Below are 19,669 nucleotides of genomic sequence, written 5' to 3'. Positions count from 1 at the left end.
TATATAACAGCGCGATGTTGCCGCGCTGTAATAACGGCCTTATTTAATTATATATGCCTGGTGTTGGCTTAATGGTTAGGGTGGTGGGTTTGGGATCCCAGAATTCTGAGTTCAAATCCCCCTCCGCTGTTGAATTAATACCAGGTGGGGTTGACTCTGCCTGTCATCCTTCCGAGGTTAGCAAAATGAGTACCAGCATGCTGGTATACTGTGTCGGAGTGGCGACCCGTCCAGCATTGTGTCCAATAGCCAAGGAGACTGCTTCGGCAGCACCAATGCTCTGCACAGAGTATGGTCCCAATGGATGGATGTAATCATATCCTTCATCAGGTGATCCTCGGCCACTTCGCTGTCTGGGGTCTGAAGGCGTTTCCTGAGTAATCTCGCTGGGGTCTGAAGGCGTTTCCTGAGTAACCTCGCTGGGGTCTGAAGCCGCCACATTTTTTGGCCTGCTCAACCTTACCATGACATGGAACAGGCTGCAACGATTTCTTTCCGATAAAGTTTTTTTTTTCAATTTCCTCACTCATATTATCGAATGCCTGTTAATCATAGCTATGAATCACTGTATGCATCACTTTTGTAAGTGCTATAGTTTTCAAATTAGGAGCTTGGAGCAATTTCATGATTTTCCACAATCTACTCCCACAGAATAATTGAAGTATACCATCGAAATATTATTTCAATTTTGAGGATTGGATATCGTCCGGACTAAACAAGTGGTGAAATCTGATAATTAAAAGAAATAACGAGTCTTATAACGAAGCCGATATACCTATTTACTTTAAGCAAGCAAGGCTATGTTCCCTCCTTCTCCAAACATACACAAGAAAATGTGAAATTTCCAAAGCGTTAAACTTATCTTTTTCTCCTGTTTGGAGAATTATATTGAGTGAACAAAAAATTAAGGAATGTACCAAAAGTAACCAGCTTCATTGAGCGATACGATTTAATGCATTCATGCTTGACCTCACACCATGTCCACCAGAGGGACTGCCGATCCATGGCGTCTGCCAGATCTGTCTACATTTTCAGATGTTTCATGAGGTGCTCTGTAGGGATTCAAAGCAAATCTGGTTCAAAAAAAAACAAAAAAAAAAACAGACGTTTTAAAACAAGCTGAATACCATGAATGACCCTGACGTTGAATGAAAGCTCATTACCAAATGATGTTGATACTTGGGCAGCCGATTACCAGAGAATAAATCAATTTGACTTTAACACTGCAACATCACAGGCGCATTGTTTAATAGAATGAAATGCTCAAAATAGACAATAACTGTAACTGAGAACTTTTTCAATCTTCACAGTGGAACTAAAGTCTCCCTACATAGACAAATAGTCAGACTTTCCTGATGCAACACCCCTCCAATTGACAGAGTCAAACGTCAGGGTAATAAATGCGTGAGGCCGCTCGAAGCAAAAACCTCCATTCTCCAGAGAAATTTACTTCCAATTTCATGAAAACGATTTTCAAACCCACGCTCATGGCTGTTAAATAAATAGTCTGAATTATTGTAAATCATGGCTTTCTCCGCCCATCACTCTGAGCGAGTGGTTTGTGCTCCATCACCCTGAACGAGTGGTTCGTGCTCCGTCACCCTGAGCGAGTGGTTCGTGCTCCGTCACCCTGAGCGAGTGGTTCGTGCTCCGTCACCCTGAGCGAGTGGTTCGTGCTCCGTCACCCTGAGCGAGTGGTTCGTGCTCCGTCACCCTGAGCGAGTGGTTCGTGCTCCGTCACCCTGAGCGAGTGGTTCGTGCTCCGTCACCCTGAGCGAGTGGTTCGTGCTCCGTCACCCTGAGCGAGTGGTTCGTGCTCCGTCACCCTGAGCGAGTGGTTCGTGCTCCGTCACCCTGAGCGAGTGGTTCGTGCTCCGTCACCCTGAGCGAGTGGTTCGTGCTCCGTCACCCTGAGAGAGTGGTTCGTGCTCCGTCACCCTCAGATATATATATATATATATATATATATATATATATATATATATATATATATATATATATATATATATATATATATATATATATATATATATATATATATATATATATATATATATATATATAGTCGCGGATTCGCGCCCGCCGGCGTGCGAACGGCCACGTAACTCGAATCGCGGCACGTCGCCCACCGGACGGACAATCCAGTCGTGACCCTCTCGGACTAACGCCGGGAACCAGTCACGGGTGGACCTTTCGGTCTCACCGCGATCGTGCCAATCGGCCCCCGCGTGGGATAGGGTTGCTCGCCAAATTCGACCTACCTAAGTACCCACACGGAGGGTAGACCGGGCGATCGCACCTCGCCGCAGGTCGACTTCGGACACGGGCCACTTAAGTGACCCGTTCCGTACTATCGGGATAACCGAGCGGTGTTATTCGTCGACCTCGACGGTTCGATTAATTATCGGGCGTCTTAACCCACGACCAACCCTTTACGTGAAGCAAGATGAGGATTCAATGAAAGAAATGACGAAGCGAAGCGGGAAAACAGTTCAATAATAAGCACATTTATTTCGCGATGAACGGAAAGCACACATATACAATTCCACCAAAAGCACATGGAAAAGAAGAAGACAAAAAGCAAATGCGACAATGCAGATCTATCCGACTACGCGAGCACACGGCAACACTTATACAATTTTACTTCACAGACGGCGCCGACAACACATATTCCCAAAGCAAAAGAAAAGAGAACCACCCTCCAGGATGAGGGGGTAGGCGGGCCTGGGGCCGAGACCGTGTCGGGCCTACCCGTCTGATGATGAGACGCGGAGCGGCGGTGGTGCCTCAACTCCGCGGGCCTCGCGGACAGTGTCTGGTAGGGGGTGGGAATGGGGCCCCCTTTTGTCGCACTATCTCAGCGCGGGGGGAAACAGGAGGGGGTTGCTGATGCTCGGGGAAAGGAGGATTTCACAAAATCGCGGGTCCCGCGACGAGCGTCTCCACCACGACCTCGGTCGCGCCGCCGGCCTTTCTCTCCGCAGTTCCCCGAATCCGACGCGAGCACCCCCTCGTCCGCCTTCGCCGCCGCCGCCTCTCCACAGCTCCGTCCTCTTCGCTCCGACTCCGCGAACTCCCAACTGCGAACTGCTAACTGCGAACTGCTAACTGCGAACTGCTCTCTTCTCCACTTCCAACTCCACTCTTCCTCCTGCGAACTGAACTGCCTCGACTGACGAATGCGGCCCCTTATATCCCCCGTGGCCTCGCTCCTTCATCTTTGACCCTCTGCCTCCGACCTTTCACCTCTCTTGCTGGCTCCCCATTGGCCCGAGGAAAAGTGGGCGTGAATGCTTTTTGATCCATGAATTTGCATATAGCGACCGCCCTCCAACGCCCTGGAGGCGGGGCCAAATCGCCCCTCGCTCACCGATTGGACGGAACAAAAGTGGGCGTGAGTCGTTTTTGATCCGTTTTTCTTCAGAAAGTCCGCGATGCTTTTGAACACGCTGCTCGGTGCGCGCCCTACACGAGTCCAGCATCGGTGCCCACGAGTGGCGCGAGATGACGGTGATGCGATGGTGGCGAGTTGTGACGGTAAAGGTCGTGGCGGTTGTGGTGAAGCGGCGTTGTGGTTGGTGGTTGTTGTTGTGATGGCTGTTGAGACGTGGTTGGTGGTGGTAATAATGGCGGCTGGTCCAAAATAAAGATAGTAAAAGAAAAACGGCTATCCTGAAGAGTCGCAGCCCTCATGAATGACATTTATTCCCTCTAGACAACGGGTTTGGGCCTAACTACACATATACTTACCGAGTTATCTCACCTAAGGGACCTGAATGGTGGTTTGCGAATTTGGTCAACCACAACACTATATATATATATATATATATATATGCATACATACATACATATATATATATATATATGCATACATACATACATATATATATATATATATATATATATATATATATATATATATATATATATATATACACATATACATATACATATACATATATATATATATATATATATATATATACATATACATACACATATATATATATATATATATATATATATATATATATATATATATATATATATATATTGTTATGGAAATGGCCCTTACTGGACTACTAAATATAGGATTAGCTTAGATCCCCCATTAAATGCCTGTTTAGCTTGGTTGTGTGGTAAAAGGGACGTTATATGTGTGTTGGGAGATGTAAGAGACTGTTTTTATGTTCGTACTGTGGTGGTGAAACGAGAGATCACTCTTCTTCCTCTCCTCTACGGACGACAGGCCCCGCCCAGTCGGCTGAGGGGGGTGTGGCCTGGAGAGAGGGTGTGGCTAGAGGGAGGAAGTGACGCGAAGGGGAGGAGCTTTGGTCGGTTTCGCCGAGAGAGGCGTGCTCGTGGGACGAACGAAAGGAGAAACTGTGAGGGAAAAGGATTTCAGTTTTTGGACGAGCGTCGGGTTCTCGAGACATGCTCAGAGTCGCTTTGAAGCAAGAAACGAAGGATTTGTGAAAAGAGCTGTGTGTGGAAACAGTCGCTCTTGAGGCACGACGTGTTTTGGAAGCGAGCGAACGAAGGAGGGACAGTGTGGAATCTGCCGGTACAAAAACGGCAGTCGGCTTTGAGAGGCTCCCTGCACGTGGAGTCGACGATCGACTCGTACGGGGCGGTGATCGATAGGTTCGGCCGGCGTCTGGCCGTGGAGCCTCTGACGGTACTTACTCACCTCAAGGCTCGACACGTTGTCGATCCACCCACGGAGCTCGGCCCCTCGACTTGGGCCTTGTCTGGAGAACAGGCCAGGCTTGGATTTGTATGCTGGACCATGAGAGAGATTGGCTGAGGCCTATCGTCGACCTTATGCGGGGTCGGAGTGTGCGGAGACCGCGTGCGGTGCGAAAGGTGCAAAGGGAGGATGAGCTCCATTTCGCCACGCGGCGTGGTTCGAGCGAGAGTTCGAATCTGTGGACATCCGCTTGTTGCGAGCGACATTCGTGCTTTTTGACACTGTCCTCTCTTCCATGAAACCTCACCAAGTACTCTGTCTTGTCTTGCATGCATGCTGTTTGTCTTTGTCTGCACGTGTTGTACAAGGCATATTTCGGTTGCGACCCCCTCGAAACCTGTAGACCGTGGTTCCCTAGTTAAGAACGGGTTGAGGATTGTAAATAAAACCATTGTCGTGAATTTTGCTTGTGTTGTGATCCCTGATGTTCCCCAATAAATCTGGTTAATTCGTATGAAGTTGCCGCTATGGATTAATTCGTGTCGCGTCGAGGAACGATCCGTTCGATTGGCATATAAAACCAAAATGGTTACAGACTGGCAGAAAACGCTCGGCATCTGACACAACCAGTCTATAACCAGGGGTTCTATTTCCCCAACTGCCAAGGTACAAGGATTGCGTTGGTATCGCGATTGAAGGCGCGTGACCCGAGGCCTGTGCTGAGCTGGCCGGCGTTATCGACCTCGGAGACGGTGGTGGTGAGGGTGACGCCTAGGACCGGGTGAGAATCCCGCCACCCCGGATCCGCAACAATATATACATACACACATATTAAAATAGATGATTCATTTTGTACCACCTGCTGCTAATAATGGAATGTCCTCTGTAATGAGGCATAGTCAACCAGAAATTGCCCAAAGAAGGGACCGTTTCTTCCATCGTCTTGTCCCCTTATTGAGGTAAAAGGACAAAAATAATTGGTGTCTTTGCTGTGTCACCCAGCAGGATAAAGTGTCGTGCAGAGTCTTCAAAAGTGATGATTTAAAAACACGTTTGTCAGTTTTTTCCATCACGAATTACACGAGCGTGTAATAATGTATTTTATTCACTGGACTCAAATGGTCACAGTGACGAGCTTGACGTGCACCTCATTTCTATTTGCAAAGCCTTTCATTCAATCGGAGATGTATTCAATATATAATCTAAGTCTCATGGGGATCTGCGTCCATATATTTAATCCAATTTAGTGTTGCTTGAATATAAATATTTCATTATCTCTATGTGTTTTTTTTTCTCAAAACAAACGAAAATCTGAAACCACTAAATACACATATTGATGTCAGTGCACTCACTGTACCTGCAAAGTATATAAAATATATAGATACACCTGGGGTATGTTTACAGTGTACTATAAATGTAGCTTGTAAATTATGCAATACCCTCTCTATGTCTGGAGGATCGTGTCTCCTGAATGAGTGTTCCATAACTTTCACTATCGTTCCTGCAATATCATCTCAAAGCAATGTCGAGTTTGGTTCTTCATTTCGGAATTTGTGGTCCAGTATAGACGAGGACGTCATTTTGGTTGTATCTGTCATATAATTGCAAACGTCGTGCAGAGCCTATGTCCCAAATGAGAAGTACCGTACTTATGTTGTACCTGAACAGGCAATGGTGTCTGTACCAGCAACTCAAGAGCATTTATATGTGCAGTACTTTAAACCATCGCAACCTCTCAACCTGGCAGGAATTGTGTACTGTTTAAAAGACCTGAGAAATAATTGGTCAAGTCAGGATAAGGGAGCTGACATCATTTCATTTGGGCACTTCTCATCATGCTTGACAAGATGGTAAGATAGAAAGTGCTAACAAGGATGCAAAACATAAATGCTAACCAAACTGCCCAGGATGGCCTCATCATCTCTCTTGGCCAGGTTCAACTCACCTGAATGGAGCAATATAAACATGCATAATGATTGGCCAGATGAGGTCATGTGATCTCAGTTGGTCCACAGTTTAATTTCAATTGTTTTTGCACCAAATCCTTTTATCTGCAGAGATGCTTGGTTTTGTACAGAAGACAATGACAAAATATTATGATTTATGGTTTTCAATGCATGCATTCAGTTTTTTAATTAATGCCATTTGAGCTATGAGCTATGAGCTGTTAATGCAAGGAGGTGATGAAGAAAGCAGTTTGGCCTTTCATGCATGTGCCATATCCCAATCCAGCATGTACTCATACCAACACAATTTATCGACTTTGCACAATGCTCGAAACTGTTCCTATCATATTTATACAGCATTATCTTCACTGCACGATTTACTTTCTTGCAATCAATAGTTTAACTAGCAGGATCATGTGATAAAAATACCACGATGTGTGTGTGTGTGTATGTGTATGTATATATATATATATATATATATATATATATATATATATATATATATATATATATATATATATATATATATATATATACATACAGTATATATATATATATATACATACAGTATATATGGAAACATACATATATAAATATGTATTTACACACACACACACATAAAATATATATATATATATATATTGTTGCGGTCTTCGCGCCCGCCGGCGTGCGAACGGCCACGTAACTCGAATCGCGGCACGTCGCCCACCGGACGGACAATCCAGTCGTGACCCTCTCGGACTAACGCCGGGAACCAGTCACGGGTGGACCTTTCGGTCTCACCGCGATCGAGCCAATCAGCCCCCGCGTGGGATAGGGTTGCTCGCCAAATTCGACCTACCTAAGTACCCACGCGGAGGGTAGACCGGGCGATCGCACCTCGCCGCAGGTCGACTTCGGACACGGGCCACTTAAGCGACCCGTTCCGTACTATCAGAATAACCGAGCGGTGTTATCGTCGACCTCGACGGTTCGATTAATTATCGGGCGTATTCAGCCCACTACCAACCCTTTACGTGAAGCAAGATGAGGGTTCAATGGGGGAAAAGACGAAGCGAAGCGGGAGAACAGTTCAACAATAAAGCACATTTATTCTCGGCACACGGGAAGCACACAAATACAATTCCACCAAATGCACACAAAAAAAGAAAACACAATTCCATTTACACAAAAAGCAAACATAAAAGTGAAAACACAGTGCAGAGCTAATACCGACTACCGAGCACACGGCAACACTTATACAATTCTACTTCACAGACGGCGCCGACAACACATACCCAAAACCAAGGAAAAGAAATACCTCAAGAATGAGGCGGCCTGAGGCCGAGACCGGGTCGGGCCTACCCGTCTGGTGATGAGACGCGGAGCGGCGATGGCCCCGCAACCCGCGGGCCTCGTGGACAGTGCCTGGTAGGGGGTGGGAACGGGGCCCCCTTGGTCGCACTATCTCAGCGCGGGGGGAAACAGGAGGGGGTTGCTGATGCTCGGGGTATAGAGGATCTTTATTATCCCTGGTGTGCGTCTCCACCTCGGCCAGGTCGCGCTGCCGGCCTCCCTCGGGCGTGCAGCTCCTGGCACCGACGCGAGCACCCCCTCGTCCGACTCTCTTCAGCTTCTCCAGCCACTGCAGGCTTCGGGCTCCAGACTTCTTTCGTTCTCGTTTGCGACTCTCTTCTGACTGACGAACACCGTCCTTTTATCCCCCCGTAACTTCGCCTTTGACCCCCTCCCTTTGACCCCCTCCCTTTGACCTTTCACCTCGCTCCCCATTGGCCCGAGAAAAAGTGGGCGTGAAGGCTTTTTGATCCACAAATTTGCATATATCGATCGTTCTGGAGGCGGGGCCAAATCGCCCCTCGCTCACCGATTGGACGGCAAAAAGTGGGCGTGTGTCGTTTTTGATCCGTTTTTGAAGCACAAAATCCGTGATTTTGTACACGCTGTTCGACGCGCGTTCTGCATGAGTCCAACACCGGTACCCACAGCGGGGCAAGAACGGTGGCGATGCTACGGTGGCGAGGTGTGACGGGAAGGTCGTGGCGGTTGTGGTGAAGCGGTGGTTGTGGTTGTAATTGTGATGGTAATCCTGGCGGTTGGTCCAAAATAAAGATAGTAAAAGAAAAACGGCTATCCTGAAGAGTCGCAGCACGTATAAATGACATGTATTCCCACTAGACAACGGATTTGGGCCTAACTACACATGCACTTACCGAGATACCTCACCTAAGGGACCTGAATGGTGGTTTGCGAATCTGGTAACCACAACACTACCCCCTTCCCTTTTTACAGACTCGTCCCGAGTCGTCAAATTTTCGTGTGCCATCATGTGTAGTTTTCCCCTAGTACACTTTACCTACGGATCCCTGAGTGCGACATTCATGGTATTCGTGTCCCCAAAATAAATAACCTGAGGGCTGCGTAACTATCTAAACAAACTCACTCACACGGACGACTTAAATAAAATTGCCGGCGCAAAGACAAACATGCCGGGGGCGCACTCATATGTACAGTACATCTTAACCTTAACTTACAAATTTTACACTAAACCATGGCCCAGGATCATTGAACTCTGCAAAAAGAAAGCAGTTAGCAGGGAGCCAGGCTGCCCGCATGCAGTCTCTGGCTCAAACAATGCAGGTGACAGGGAACGTGGCTGGCTGCTCACACGCAGTCCAAGGCCTTCCCTTTTGAACTGAACTCAGTGAACCACAACGGTGCTTGGGCTGCACAACGCAGTCTCCGTGCCAGCTCAAGTGGCACACGCAATGAGCACAACGAATGGATGCATGAACGCAAACACGGTGCACGGGCCGCCACTGCAGGCCCGTGTTGTAGCTGCCAACAGGGCAGTTCTTGCAGCTTGCAAACTGTTGCCTTGCGGATCCTGGCGCACATGGAAATGAACAGGGGGGGCAAAGCAAATATTGAACGGGGCTGGTGAACATGGGCAGTGGGCATGGCATGGCAAAGGTGAGCAGGCAAACACAGCCCGCAGAAGAAGGCCGCTGCAGGCAAACACAGCCCGCAGATGAACTGGCCGGCACAGGCCTTGAAGTACAGCAGCTGCAGACGAAGTGGCCGGCACAGGCCTTGAAGCAAAACACGGCCAGCCGATGAAGTTGGCCAGCCTTTGCCGTTCAATGGAGGTTGGTGGAGGGAGTGCGGTGGTGCTGGCCACTTGGAAGGCGGGCTCGGACCTACCTACCTGTCTCCCTCCCACCTATCGCCTTTGCCTGTCACTGTACATACCCACTCCCTTAATTTGTCAAACCCCAATTTAGCCCCAACTTATTTTTTTGTTGTTTTTATTTTTACTTCCCCTCTATAAATCGTCCCCTAACCCCCTTTATCGTCCTTGTTCGGCTAACCTATCCTGTCACCTAGCCTACTCCCAACCCCTACGTTCCCTTCCCGGAGGGGAATAAGGGAGAGCTAATGTCCTGTGTCGAGGCCCAACGAAGCCTCAGAATGGCCTCCCCAGAGTTCGGCGATCTAACCAAAGTGGGTCCAGCGGCCCACAACGACAGCGAGGGGATGGATGGTGCGGAGGGGTACATCTCCTAATCTACCCTAACCATTTAACTGTTAAACTACCCCGGGGCTTTCAACAAGCGCCTCTCGCTTAAACTATTGGTTCTAACAACCCAGATTCCCGTCGCCTGTGTTGGTGTCCTCACAATTTCGGGCCTCGCCCCCCAATTTTCTCTCCGTGCCCTCACACGGTCTCCTGGCTGGGACACGTGGCTCCCTTTGGCAGGCACGACCCTCTGCCGAATCTCCCGCTATGGCACCCCCGGGCACTACACTGCCTCCGAGCCTACCAGCCTCCTAACACCGGGGAGTGCCCCCCATGGCACCTCCCCTGAAACGCACACGTGGCAGGCCGGCCTCCCGGGCCCCTTTCCGAGGGTCACCCGTGCCCACAACACTGCCCACGCGGCTAATGGCGCCCCGGGCCCCCGCACCAAGCAGGCGCACCCGTGCCCACTACTCTATCCCGGCCCCCCATGGGCCCTTGGCCTACCGCGGCCGACTAGCCTGGTGCCCGGGGTACCCACTCAGCGATACTCACCTTTCGCAGCCACGCTCCCAAGCCCGTCAACAGGGCTCCTGCACCCCTCCAAATGGGTCTCGAGCCTACTTTCCCACCAACAACAAAACGACCTCCATTTTTCAATTTGACTAACCCAGCTAACTCACTTTACTCTGACCCCGGGGTCCCTTGGGCGGGAGTCACTCCTCCCCCCAATCACTCATCGCACCATGCATTCCCCATTCACTCCACTCACACAGACCCGCTGGCCTCACTCATTCACCAAGCAAATGCTTCCACTTCACTCACCAACTCTTCAACACACACACCGCTGAACTCTGCCATCCTTCTAACTACATCCCCTAACTAACTCGTGCTCCCACGTCGTCCCTTAAACTAGTAGCACGTTCCTTTTAACACTACGTAGCTAAGCTACGTCCCCTCTACACATCCACAAGTCTGTCACGGTCTCCAAAATAATCCCATTTTATTTCCCAACCTAAATCTGGCTACAATCCCTCTAACTAATCCATTCCACGGACTCCATGAGGACTTACCCCTGCCCCATGAAGTCGGTCTAGCTAAGCTAACCCTTCCCCCTAACTAGTTTCCATCCTGTGCCCAGGGTCAAGGGGGTCTTTTACCCCTTGCCCAGGAATCCTTTGCACCCGAAAGTGAGGCTTGTTCTTTTTTTTTTTTTTTCTACATGCGCAGCGCCAGCGCGACAACTCAGAGCTCGCGCACTTTGCACCTGCCCGTGACGTCATGCAGCTGCACGTGTTCCTCGTCCCTCCTTGGACGCTACCATCCGGCAGAGATACCCCTCCTGCCGGATTCCAACCACACGTGCAGCCATGACGTCACCGTGCGCATAAAAAAAAACACAAGCCCCACGTTTCGAGGGGTTCCCCACGCGAACACATGTGCTTTGCCCGTTGGAGCTTAACACACACGATCGCGTGGAGAACCCGTCCGGTCCAAATCCATTTACCTGCCTCAACTTTGTCCGTCCGCGGGATCGGCAAATCCACCGCGTGCGTTTCCGGACCGGGACTTCACTCTCGCAAGCGAGCACGTGGCGGTCTCGTGCGTTGCACAGCACGAACCGCGTGCTCACTGCTGGGTGAACCCGGCACGGTCCTCGAAACAACTACAGCCGCTACTCGGCTTTCTCTCCTCTGTCGCCGTCTCCGTCTCCATTCCACACACGCACACCTGCGTGTCACGACGCACACAGTCCACTCCATCACATTCACACCGGGAGACGCGGCTGCGTGCTCCCGCATGCCAACCGACATCTCCCTCTCATACCGCTCTCTCACACACACGGTCTCCCTGGCACACAACGACCTTGCACACGGCCGTTCACTCACGCGTGCCTCACTACTCACACAAACCATACTACTCACACGTGGTGCTCCATTCACTCGCGCGGGGGCACTCACCCGCGGTGCCTCACCCACACACGCGAGGGCACTCAACCGCTGTGCCTCATCCACACACCGTGCCTCATCCACACACGGTTCCTCACCCACACACGCGGGGGCACTAACCCGCGGTGCCTCATCCACACTGGACGTTTCACTCACACACACGGCCTCTTCCACACACGGTGCCTCATCCACACACGGCGTGCTGGGAAGCACGTACTCCGGCACCATCGCCACCACACCACTCACACACGGGGTCGCTTCCACACACGGGGACGCACTCACACCTTGCACCACACAAACAGGGACAACCATACTGGGGATTCGTGTCCCCACAAGGGTCTCCGGGGCCTCTATACCCCCCAAGCTCTCCGTGCACCCGTCCACAGCACCCGTCCCCTCAACCTCGCAAAACACGACCGAACTCACCTGGTCGTGACTCGCCTTAAGGGGGCATACTCCCTCCCCTCGTTCCTGGAGGAGGCCATCCAGGTGCTCGCACCGGGTCCCAACACGCTCCGCGAGCTCACCCCCATTGTCCTCCACTACCTCCGTGTGTGCGTGCGCGTCACTTACCCCGTCCTCCTCGTGTAGTCTCTCCTCTATGGTTCCCTTCCCGGCTACCGTCACTGCCAACTCTTCACCCTTTACCTCCCTTGTCTCAACTATTATTTCTGTTGTCGTCACCTCGTGTCTCGTCTCACACGTTTTGGTCTCCCCATTTAATTTTTCCCTTTCGGTCATCGTCACGACCCTCGCCCAACACGTTCCACGAATTATTTTTTCACCCGCCTCCACCGCGGGCCTGTCAGCCGTTGCACCCCCACCCAGCTCGTTTGCTCCCACACGTGGAGTCGCCATTCCCAGCTCCCTGGTCACGGCCTTCATGCCCGCCTGCAGGCATCGGCCCATGTTCTGCGTCTCACCCCGTAGTTCTTTCATTTCTTTTCTCATTTGCTGTGTATTCGCATCCATCGTCGTTTTCACTTCATTCATTTGCTTGTTCATGTCTTTCATTTCGTTTTTCATTTCATTTGTATTTGTATCCATCGTCGTTTTCACTTCATTCATTTGTTTGTTCATTGCCGCCAGCATGGCGCATAGCTGGGCCATGTTGGATGCACTCAGCTGAGCCGTTTCGGCAAGGGTTGGGGAAGGGTCTTGGTGGAGAGGGGGAGGTGTCATACACCGCGGCCGCTGCCGCACCCACCTCGGGCCCTGGGTTCAGTTGGGCGAGTCCGTGTTCCTGCACAATCAACATTTCCTGCTCGGGGATTCCATCCTGGACCATGGATTCTACATTATTACACATATACATTTCTAATACCCCCGGCTCCCGCTCGCCTTGAGACGCCATCTTGCTTCTCGTGAAGGGTTAATTTGCTCGCTCGTAATTTGGAGGGAATCGGGGGTCGCTTCTCACCCCTGGACCGATTCCCGTAAATTTAGCCGGAGACAGGAGAGCCCGTTTTCCTGTTCTCCGATACCAGTGCCGCGAGGAGGGCGATGAATTTGTATCGCACGACCTGACACCAGTGTTGCGGTCTTCGCGCCCGCCGGCGTGCGAACGGCCACGTAACTCGAATCGCGGCACGTCGCCCACCGGACGGACAATCCAGTCGTGACCCTCTCGGACTAACGCCGGGAACCAGTCACGGGTGGACCTTTCGGTCTCACCGCGATCGAGCCAATCAGCCCCCGCGTGGGATAGGGTTGCTCGCCAAATTCGACCTACCTAAGTACCCACGCGGAGGGTAGACCGGGCGATCGCACCTCGCTGCAGGTCGACTTCGGACACGGGCCACTTAAGCGACCCGTTCCGTACTATCAGAATAACCGAGCGGTGTTATCGTCGACCTCGACGGTTCGATTAATTATCGGGCGTATTCAGCCCACTACCAACCCTTTACGTGAAGCAAGATGAGGGTTCAATGGGGGAAAAGACGAAGCGAAGCGGGAGAACAGTTCAACAATAAAGCACATTTATTCTCGGCACACGGGAAGCACACAAATACAATTCCACCAAATGCACACAAAAAAAGAAAACACAATTCCATTTACACAAAAAGCAAACATAAAAGTGAAAACACAGTGCAGAGCTAATACCGACTACCGAGCACACGGCAACACTTATACAATTCTACTTCACAGACGGCGCCGACAACACATACCCAAAACCAAGGAAAAGAAATACCTCAAGAATGAGGCGGCCTGAGGCCGAGACCGGGTCGGGCCTACCCGTCTGGTGATGAGACGCGGAGCGGCGATGGCCCCGCAACCCGCGGGCCTCGTGGACAGTGCCTGGTAGGGGGTGGGAACGGGGCCCCCTTGGTCGCACTATCTCAGCGCGGGGGGAACAGGAGGGGTTGCTGATGCTCGGGGTATAGAGGATCTTTATTATCCCTGGTGTGCGTCTCCACCTCGGCCAGGTCGCGCTGCCGGCCTCCCTCGGGCGTGCAGCTCCTGGCACCGACGCGAGCACCCCCTCGTCCGACTCTCTTCAGCTTCTCCAGCCACTGCAGGCTTCGGGCTCCAGCCTTCTTTCGTTCTCGTTTGCGACTCTCTTCTGACTGACGAACACCGTCCTTTTATCCCCCCGTAACTTCGCCTTTGACCCCCTCCCTTTGACCCCCTCCCTTTGACCTTTCACCTCGCTCCCCATTGGCCCGAGAAAAAGTGGGCGTGAAGGCTTTTTGATCCACAAATTTGCATATATCGATCGTTCTGGAGGCGGGGCCAAATCGCCCCTCGCTCACCGATTGGACGGCAAAAAGTGGGCGTGTGTCGTTTTTGATCCGTTTTTGAAGCACAAAATCCGTGATTTTGTACACGCTGTTCGACGCGCGTTCTGCATGAGTCCAACACCGGTACCCACAGCGGGGCAAGAACGGTGGCGATGCTACGGTGGCGAGGTGTGACGGGAAGGTCGTGGCGGTTGTGGTGAAGCGGTGGTTGTGGTTGTAATTGTGATGGTAATCCTGGCGGTTGGTCCAAAATAAAGATAGTAAAAGAAAAACGGCTATCCTGAAGAGTCGCAGCACGTATAAATGACATGTATTCCCACTAGACAACGGATTTGGGCCTAACTACACATGCACTTACCGAGATACCTCACCTAAGGGACCTGAATGGTGGTTTGCGAATCTGGTAACCACAACAATATATATATATATATATATATATCTCTTTATCACCACTGAATCACTGACTTATTAAAGATTGGTACATTCCGGGTGATGAAGGAAGCTGAGATTTTGCGTGCCAATGGACATCGAAGCCGGTACACCGGGGAAAAAAAAATCACCAAATCGTCGGACAACATCAGGCCAGGTCAGGGATGGGAGCATGTGCAGGAGCAGCGCGTCGCTGCATCCACTTTCCGCCGGTACTCCAGGGGCCTCCGTCTGGCCATCCCCCAAGCAGATGCCTGGCCCATCCCCATCTCCTTGAGATACTGATCAACCTGCTGCAACCATGAGGCACGTGGTCAGCCCATTGGCCTCCTCCACTCACGAGACTCCCTCGCTGATTGAAACTGGTGAGCAGGATCAGCATCAGGAAAATGAGCCACATGTCCATGCAGCCACAGCTGACGCTCACAGACTATACAGGTGACAAATCTAATTTCAGTCTCTCTCAGCAACCGCTCGTTGGACACAAAGTCCGACCAGCAATAGCCAAGGATTCGCTGAAGAGACCTGGTACCAAAGGAATTAAGTCTCCGTCTCAGATCCCTGGTCAGAGTCAAAGACACATCCGTAGAGCAAGGCTGGAAGCACCAAGGACCTGAAGACTCAGACTATCATCCTCCCACACAGGTTCCAGCAGTACCACACCCCATGATCCAGTGAATCCATGACTCCCCAGGTTGGACCCAGACGTCTGTTGACCTCTGGCTCACAGCCAGCAGAGACAGGAATAATACTGCCAAGGTAAGCGAATCTATCTGTAACCTCAACATCCTCAGGACAGCAGCATCCAAGATGTCATTGAAAGCCTGGATCTTAATTTGACCCAGAAAACTCGTTATCCCAGCGGCTCCAACTCCTCATTCAGCACCTCGAGGGCCCCAAAAGGATATCTGGAGTCACTGCAAAGATGACTGCATCATCTGCAAAATCAAGGTCAGAGACCTTGACATTCACAAACGATGCACCTCAGCTTGATTTTTCTGAATCCTCCCCAGAATCCATTCCACAAAAGTGCTGAAAAGTGGGGGGCCAGTAGATACCCCTGATGAACTCCAGTAACAACTGGAAATAAGTCAGAGATGGTACCACCACATTTCACAGCACTCTCAGTACCAGAGTATAGTTCAGACATCAGATTGATCAGTTTTGGTGGCACCCCACGAAGACCAAGAATCCTCCAGAGGGCATCCCGATTCACTGAATCAAACGCTTGACAGAGATCAATATCAGCTGCAAGCAGCCCCTGCCGAAACTCTCATTTGCATTGAGTGAGGACCTGAAGAGCATGGATACGGTCAATCGTTGACCTCTTTCGTGTAAATCCTGACTGCTCTGGACGCTGGTGCTCAAGCGGATGGTGGCGAACCCTATCAAGTATTATCTGAGCAAAGACCTTGCCCAGCACTGAGAGCAACGTCACCCTCAGTTGTTGTTGCAATCTTGGCGATCACCCTTCCCTTTCCAGAGAGGGACAACAAGGACCTTCTTCCAGTCTGTTGGGATGATGCCTGTGTTCCAGGCAGAGCACAGAACTGCATGCAATGGTAAGATTACAGCATTACCACCATCCTTGAGAAGTTCAACATGGATGCCACAGATCCCAGGAGCTTTACCCCATTTCAACCGATTCACCGCAGCCTGTGTTTCTACAAACAAAGTTGGATCAAAGTTGATTGGAGGTTCAGCAATTGGGATTGTAACACTCCTGACATCCAACTCGACAGATGGTGGATCAGCCTGGTACAGTTGCTCAAAGTAACCGGCCCAGCAGGCCTTCATTTTGGTCTCTTCTGTCAAGAACCCACCACCCTCTACTCTAACTCTGCAGTGCACCGAAGCATGGGCCTGGAGGAACACAATGTGCGAATTCCACTGTAAACAGGATGAGGCACCCTTGTAAACCCTGTTACAAAATCGCTATCGGGGCAAATTTATTTGCTCGAAAGGTTGCAAAATAAATGCAATAGGTTTCACCGAGCCGATGTCTCTGCATCACATGCACATAATTTATCCAGCTGTGATAATGTATTGCAACTCTGGAATACGTTCCCAATTGGCATAGAGCCAGGGCAGCAATAGTAGGTTACCTTCAATTTAAAGTCATTCTTCAAGTATGTTCAAACCCCCACAGGATGGACCAGGATCAAGGTGAACCGACTGTTTCGACAAGCAATCCACTCCTTGTTCAAGAACCACAGAAAGCAGAATCAGAGATAATCAAGCTGGTCCAAAGGAACCGCATTTGCTGCAGAAATTAAGTTTCTTCTAGCACAAAGTTTGGCAGTTACCAATGATGATAAGAGGCAGCCAGCTACAATGAAAAAACGATCACTTCAGTGAAACAGTACACTGCATAGTCTCGATCCTTTCCTTGAAGATCGTGGAGTGATCAGAGTTGGTGGGTGTCTTAAGCTTGGCAATTGTTAGCCTGACCTACAACACCCAGTAATCCTTCCACAACACCATTGCATTACAACTTTAATCGTTCGACATTTCCAGGAATGAGCTACTCATCAAGGTTGTGGAATAACCCCCAATGAGATCTGAAACGGTGGATTGTGGATTGTCGGAATGAGCTCAAGTCTCAAGTTACATTTTAAAATGTGCACTGTGTCAAAACCTGCGAGCGACAGCACAAGAACTAAAGATGGCTGACTTGGCCATGGATCGACTGAACCCTGCCCCACCATTCACGTCAATGACAGACATAAAGAGCTGAATAAGTATGAAGTCATGTTTATGTGTATGGTGTCCAGAGCCATTCACATTGACATTGCCAACTCTTTAGATACAGATGCCTTTATAAATGCCCTTCATCGTTATATTGCTATCCGTTATATTGCTTTATAAATGTGAGAAGCCTGTTCTGTGAGCTATTCCCTATTCTGTGTACAATCACTTTCTGTTGAGACAAGAGGACTAAAAGTGGTTAGAACATCTCTTTGTATTGCTAATTGAATGATTGTAATGCATTTTTTGTTATATGTTCTCATGTAACCACATTGCATGCCTTGTATCAACGCCATTGAATGTTTTTGTACATTGTTTTGTTTAATGTACAGTTTCACGGAGTCTCATTCGGAGACTTACTTGGAGTCTTTGGGATCTCACTCGGACCCATATACAGAGTCTTACTTGGAGTCTTTGGGAGTCTTACTCGGAGTCTTTGGGAGTCTTACTCGGAGCTTTGGATTACCAATTATATTATCAGCCGAAGGCTTCTGTATGAACACAACTCCTCGTTTGTTTCTGCATCCGACATCCTATGAATAAGCGAAATGACAACTAAGGATGCCCCAGTGGCAGATAAGCGCTTGCTGCCACTATAACCCTTTAAGATTCTCAAGGCCCTGAAGACCGATAAGACCCCTTTGGATTTTAAATCCCCCCATTAGAACGAAGACCCTATAGACTCCGTTAGACCTTCAGTCTGAGGGCCTTCTGCGATAACACTTGAGATTCATCAGTCATAATGAAAAGGCCCCCCATTGGTGAACCACATCAGTACCAAGCTAAGAGGGCACAAAAGAGAATTAATTGATTTAATTCCTCTCTTTTTTCAGGTTCTGCTCATCTTGGTGAGTGGTGTCGGGAAACGTCCCACATGGCATAGAAAAAGTCCTACTTGGAATAGAAAAAGTCCCACTTGGAACAGAAAAAGTACCACTTGGAACAGAAAAAGTACCACTTGGAACAGAAAAAGTCCCACTTGGAACAGAAAAAGCCCCACTTGGAATAGAAAATGTCCCACATGAAATATCTATTGATCATTAATATATCTTCATGATATAGAAAAAGTCCCACATGGATTAGAAAAAAGCCCCACCTGGCAAAGAGAAAATGGTGTCCATGACAACAATTTCACCCCATCATCATCAAATGGGATATTTTTGTGATTCTATTATTGCCAAGCCTCAGGAATTTTTCAATATGGTAAATTGAAACTTACACAGCTTATGTGTATGTATGCATAGTATATGTGTATACAAATCTGGTCAAAACTAGTCAAAGGTTAAGGTTAATGCCATCCAAAACATATACAACACGTATTAGGCAGCAATTAGAAAACGTATCAACCAAATTTGTTATGCAAAACATTCTATCATGTAAAACACTCGATAGGTCAAGTTTTCCAAATTACCAAATTGCTGTTTCCATGGCAACTATTGTTTATTTGGATTGCTTTGCATGGCATCTTTCTTGCTTATTTGGTAATTAAAATTAGTCTAAGTGTTGAAGTTAACATTGGTTAACAACAGGTCATGGTCCATGATATGGTTAATGAGACATCGAATGAAAATAGAAAAGAATGAAGGATTAAATACACGTGCATGTTTTCAGCACATCTGAAGGATTACATGCACATACATGTTTTGTCA

General features: G+C 49.3%; 1 protein-coding gene across 1 annotated transcript; it reads right to left on the bottom strand.

The window, feature by feature from the left end:
• Positions 1–7,561: 7,561 nt before the first annotated feature.
• LOC147017941 (uncharacterized) lies at positions 7,562–13,268 on the bottom strand. Its single transcript, XM_085897043.1, has 2 exons — positions 9,726–13,268; positions 7,562–9,684 (listed from the first exon to the last, which is right to left on the bottom strand). The coding sequence occupies exon 1, from the start codon at positions 13,210–13,212 to the stop codon at positions 11,725–11,727; it is 1,488 nt and encodes a 495-aa protein (XP_085753169.1). The 5' UTR covers positions 13,213–13,268; the 3' UTR covers positions 7,562–9,684; positions 9,726–11,724.
• Positions 13,269–19,669: the final 6,401 nt, after the last annotated feature.

Source organism: Eptatretus burgeri, chromosome 10 (genome assembly GCF_056783735.1).
Source record: "Eptatretus burgeri isolate ZD-2024b chromosome 10, Ebu_testis_v1, whole genome shotgun sequence".
NCBI lineage: Eukaryota > Metazoa > Chordata > Myxini > Myxiniformes > Myxinidae > Eptatretus > Eptatretus burgeri.
The sequence above is the reverse complement of the archived record's forward strand: the minus strand, read 5'-3'. Positions and strand labels throughout refer to the sequence as shown.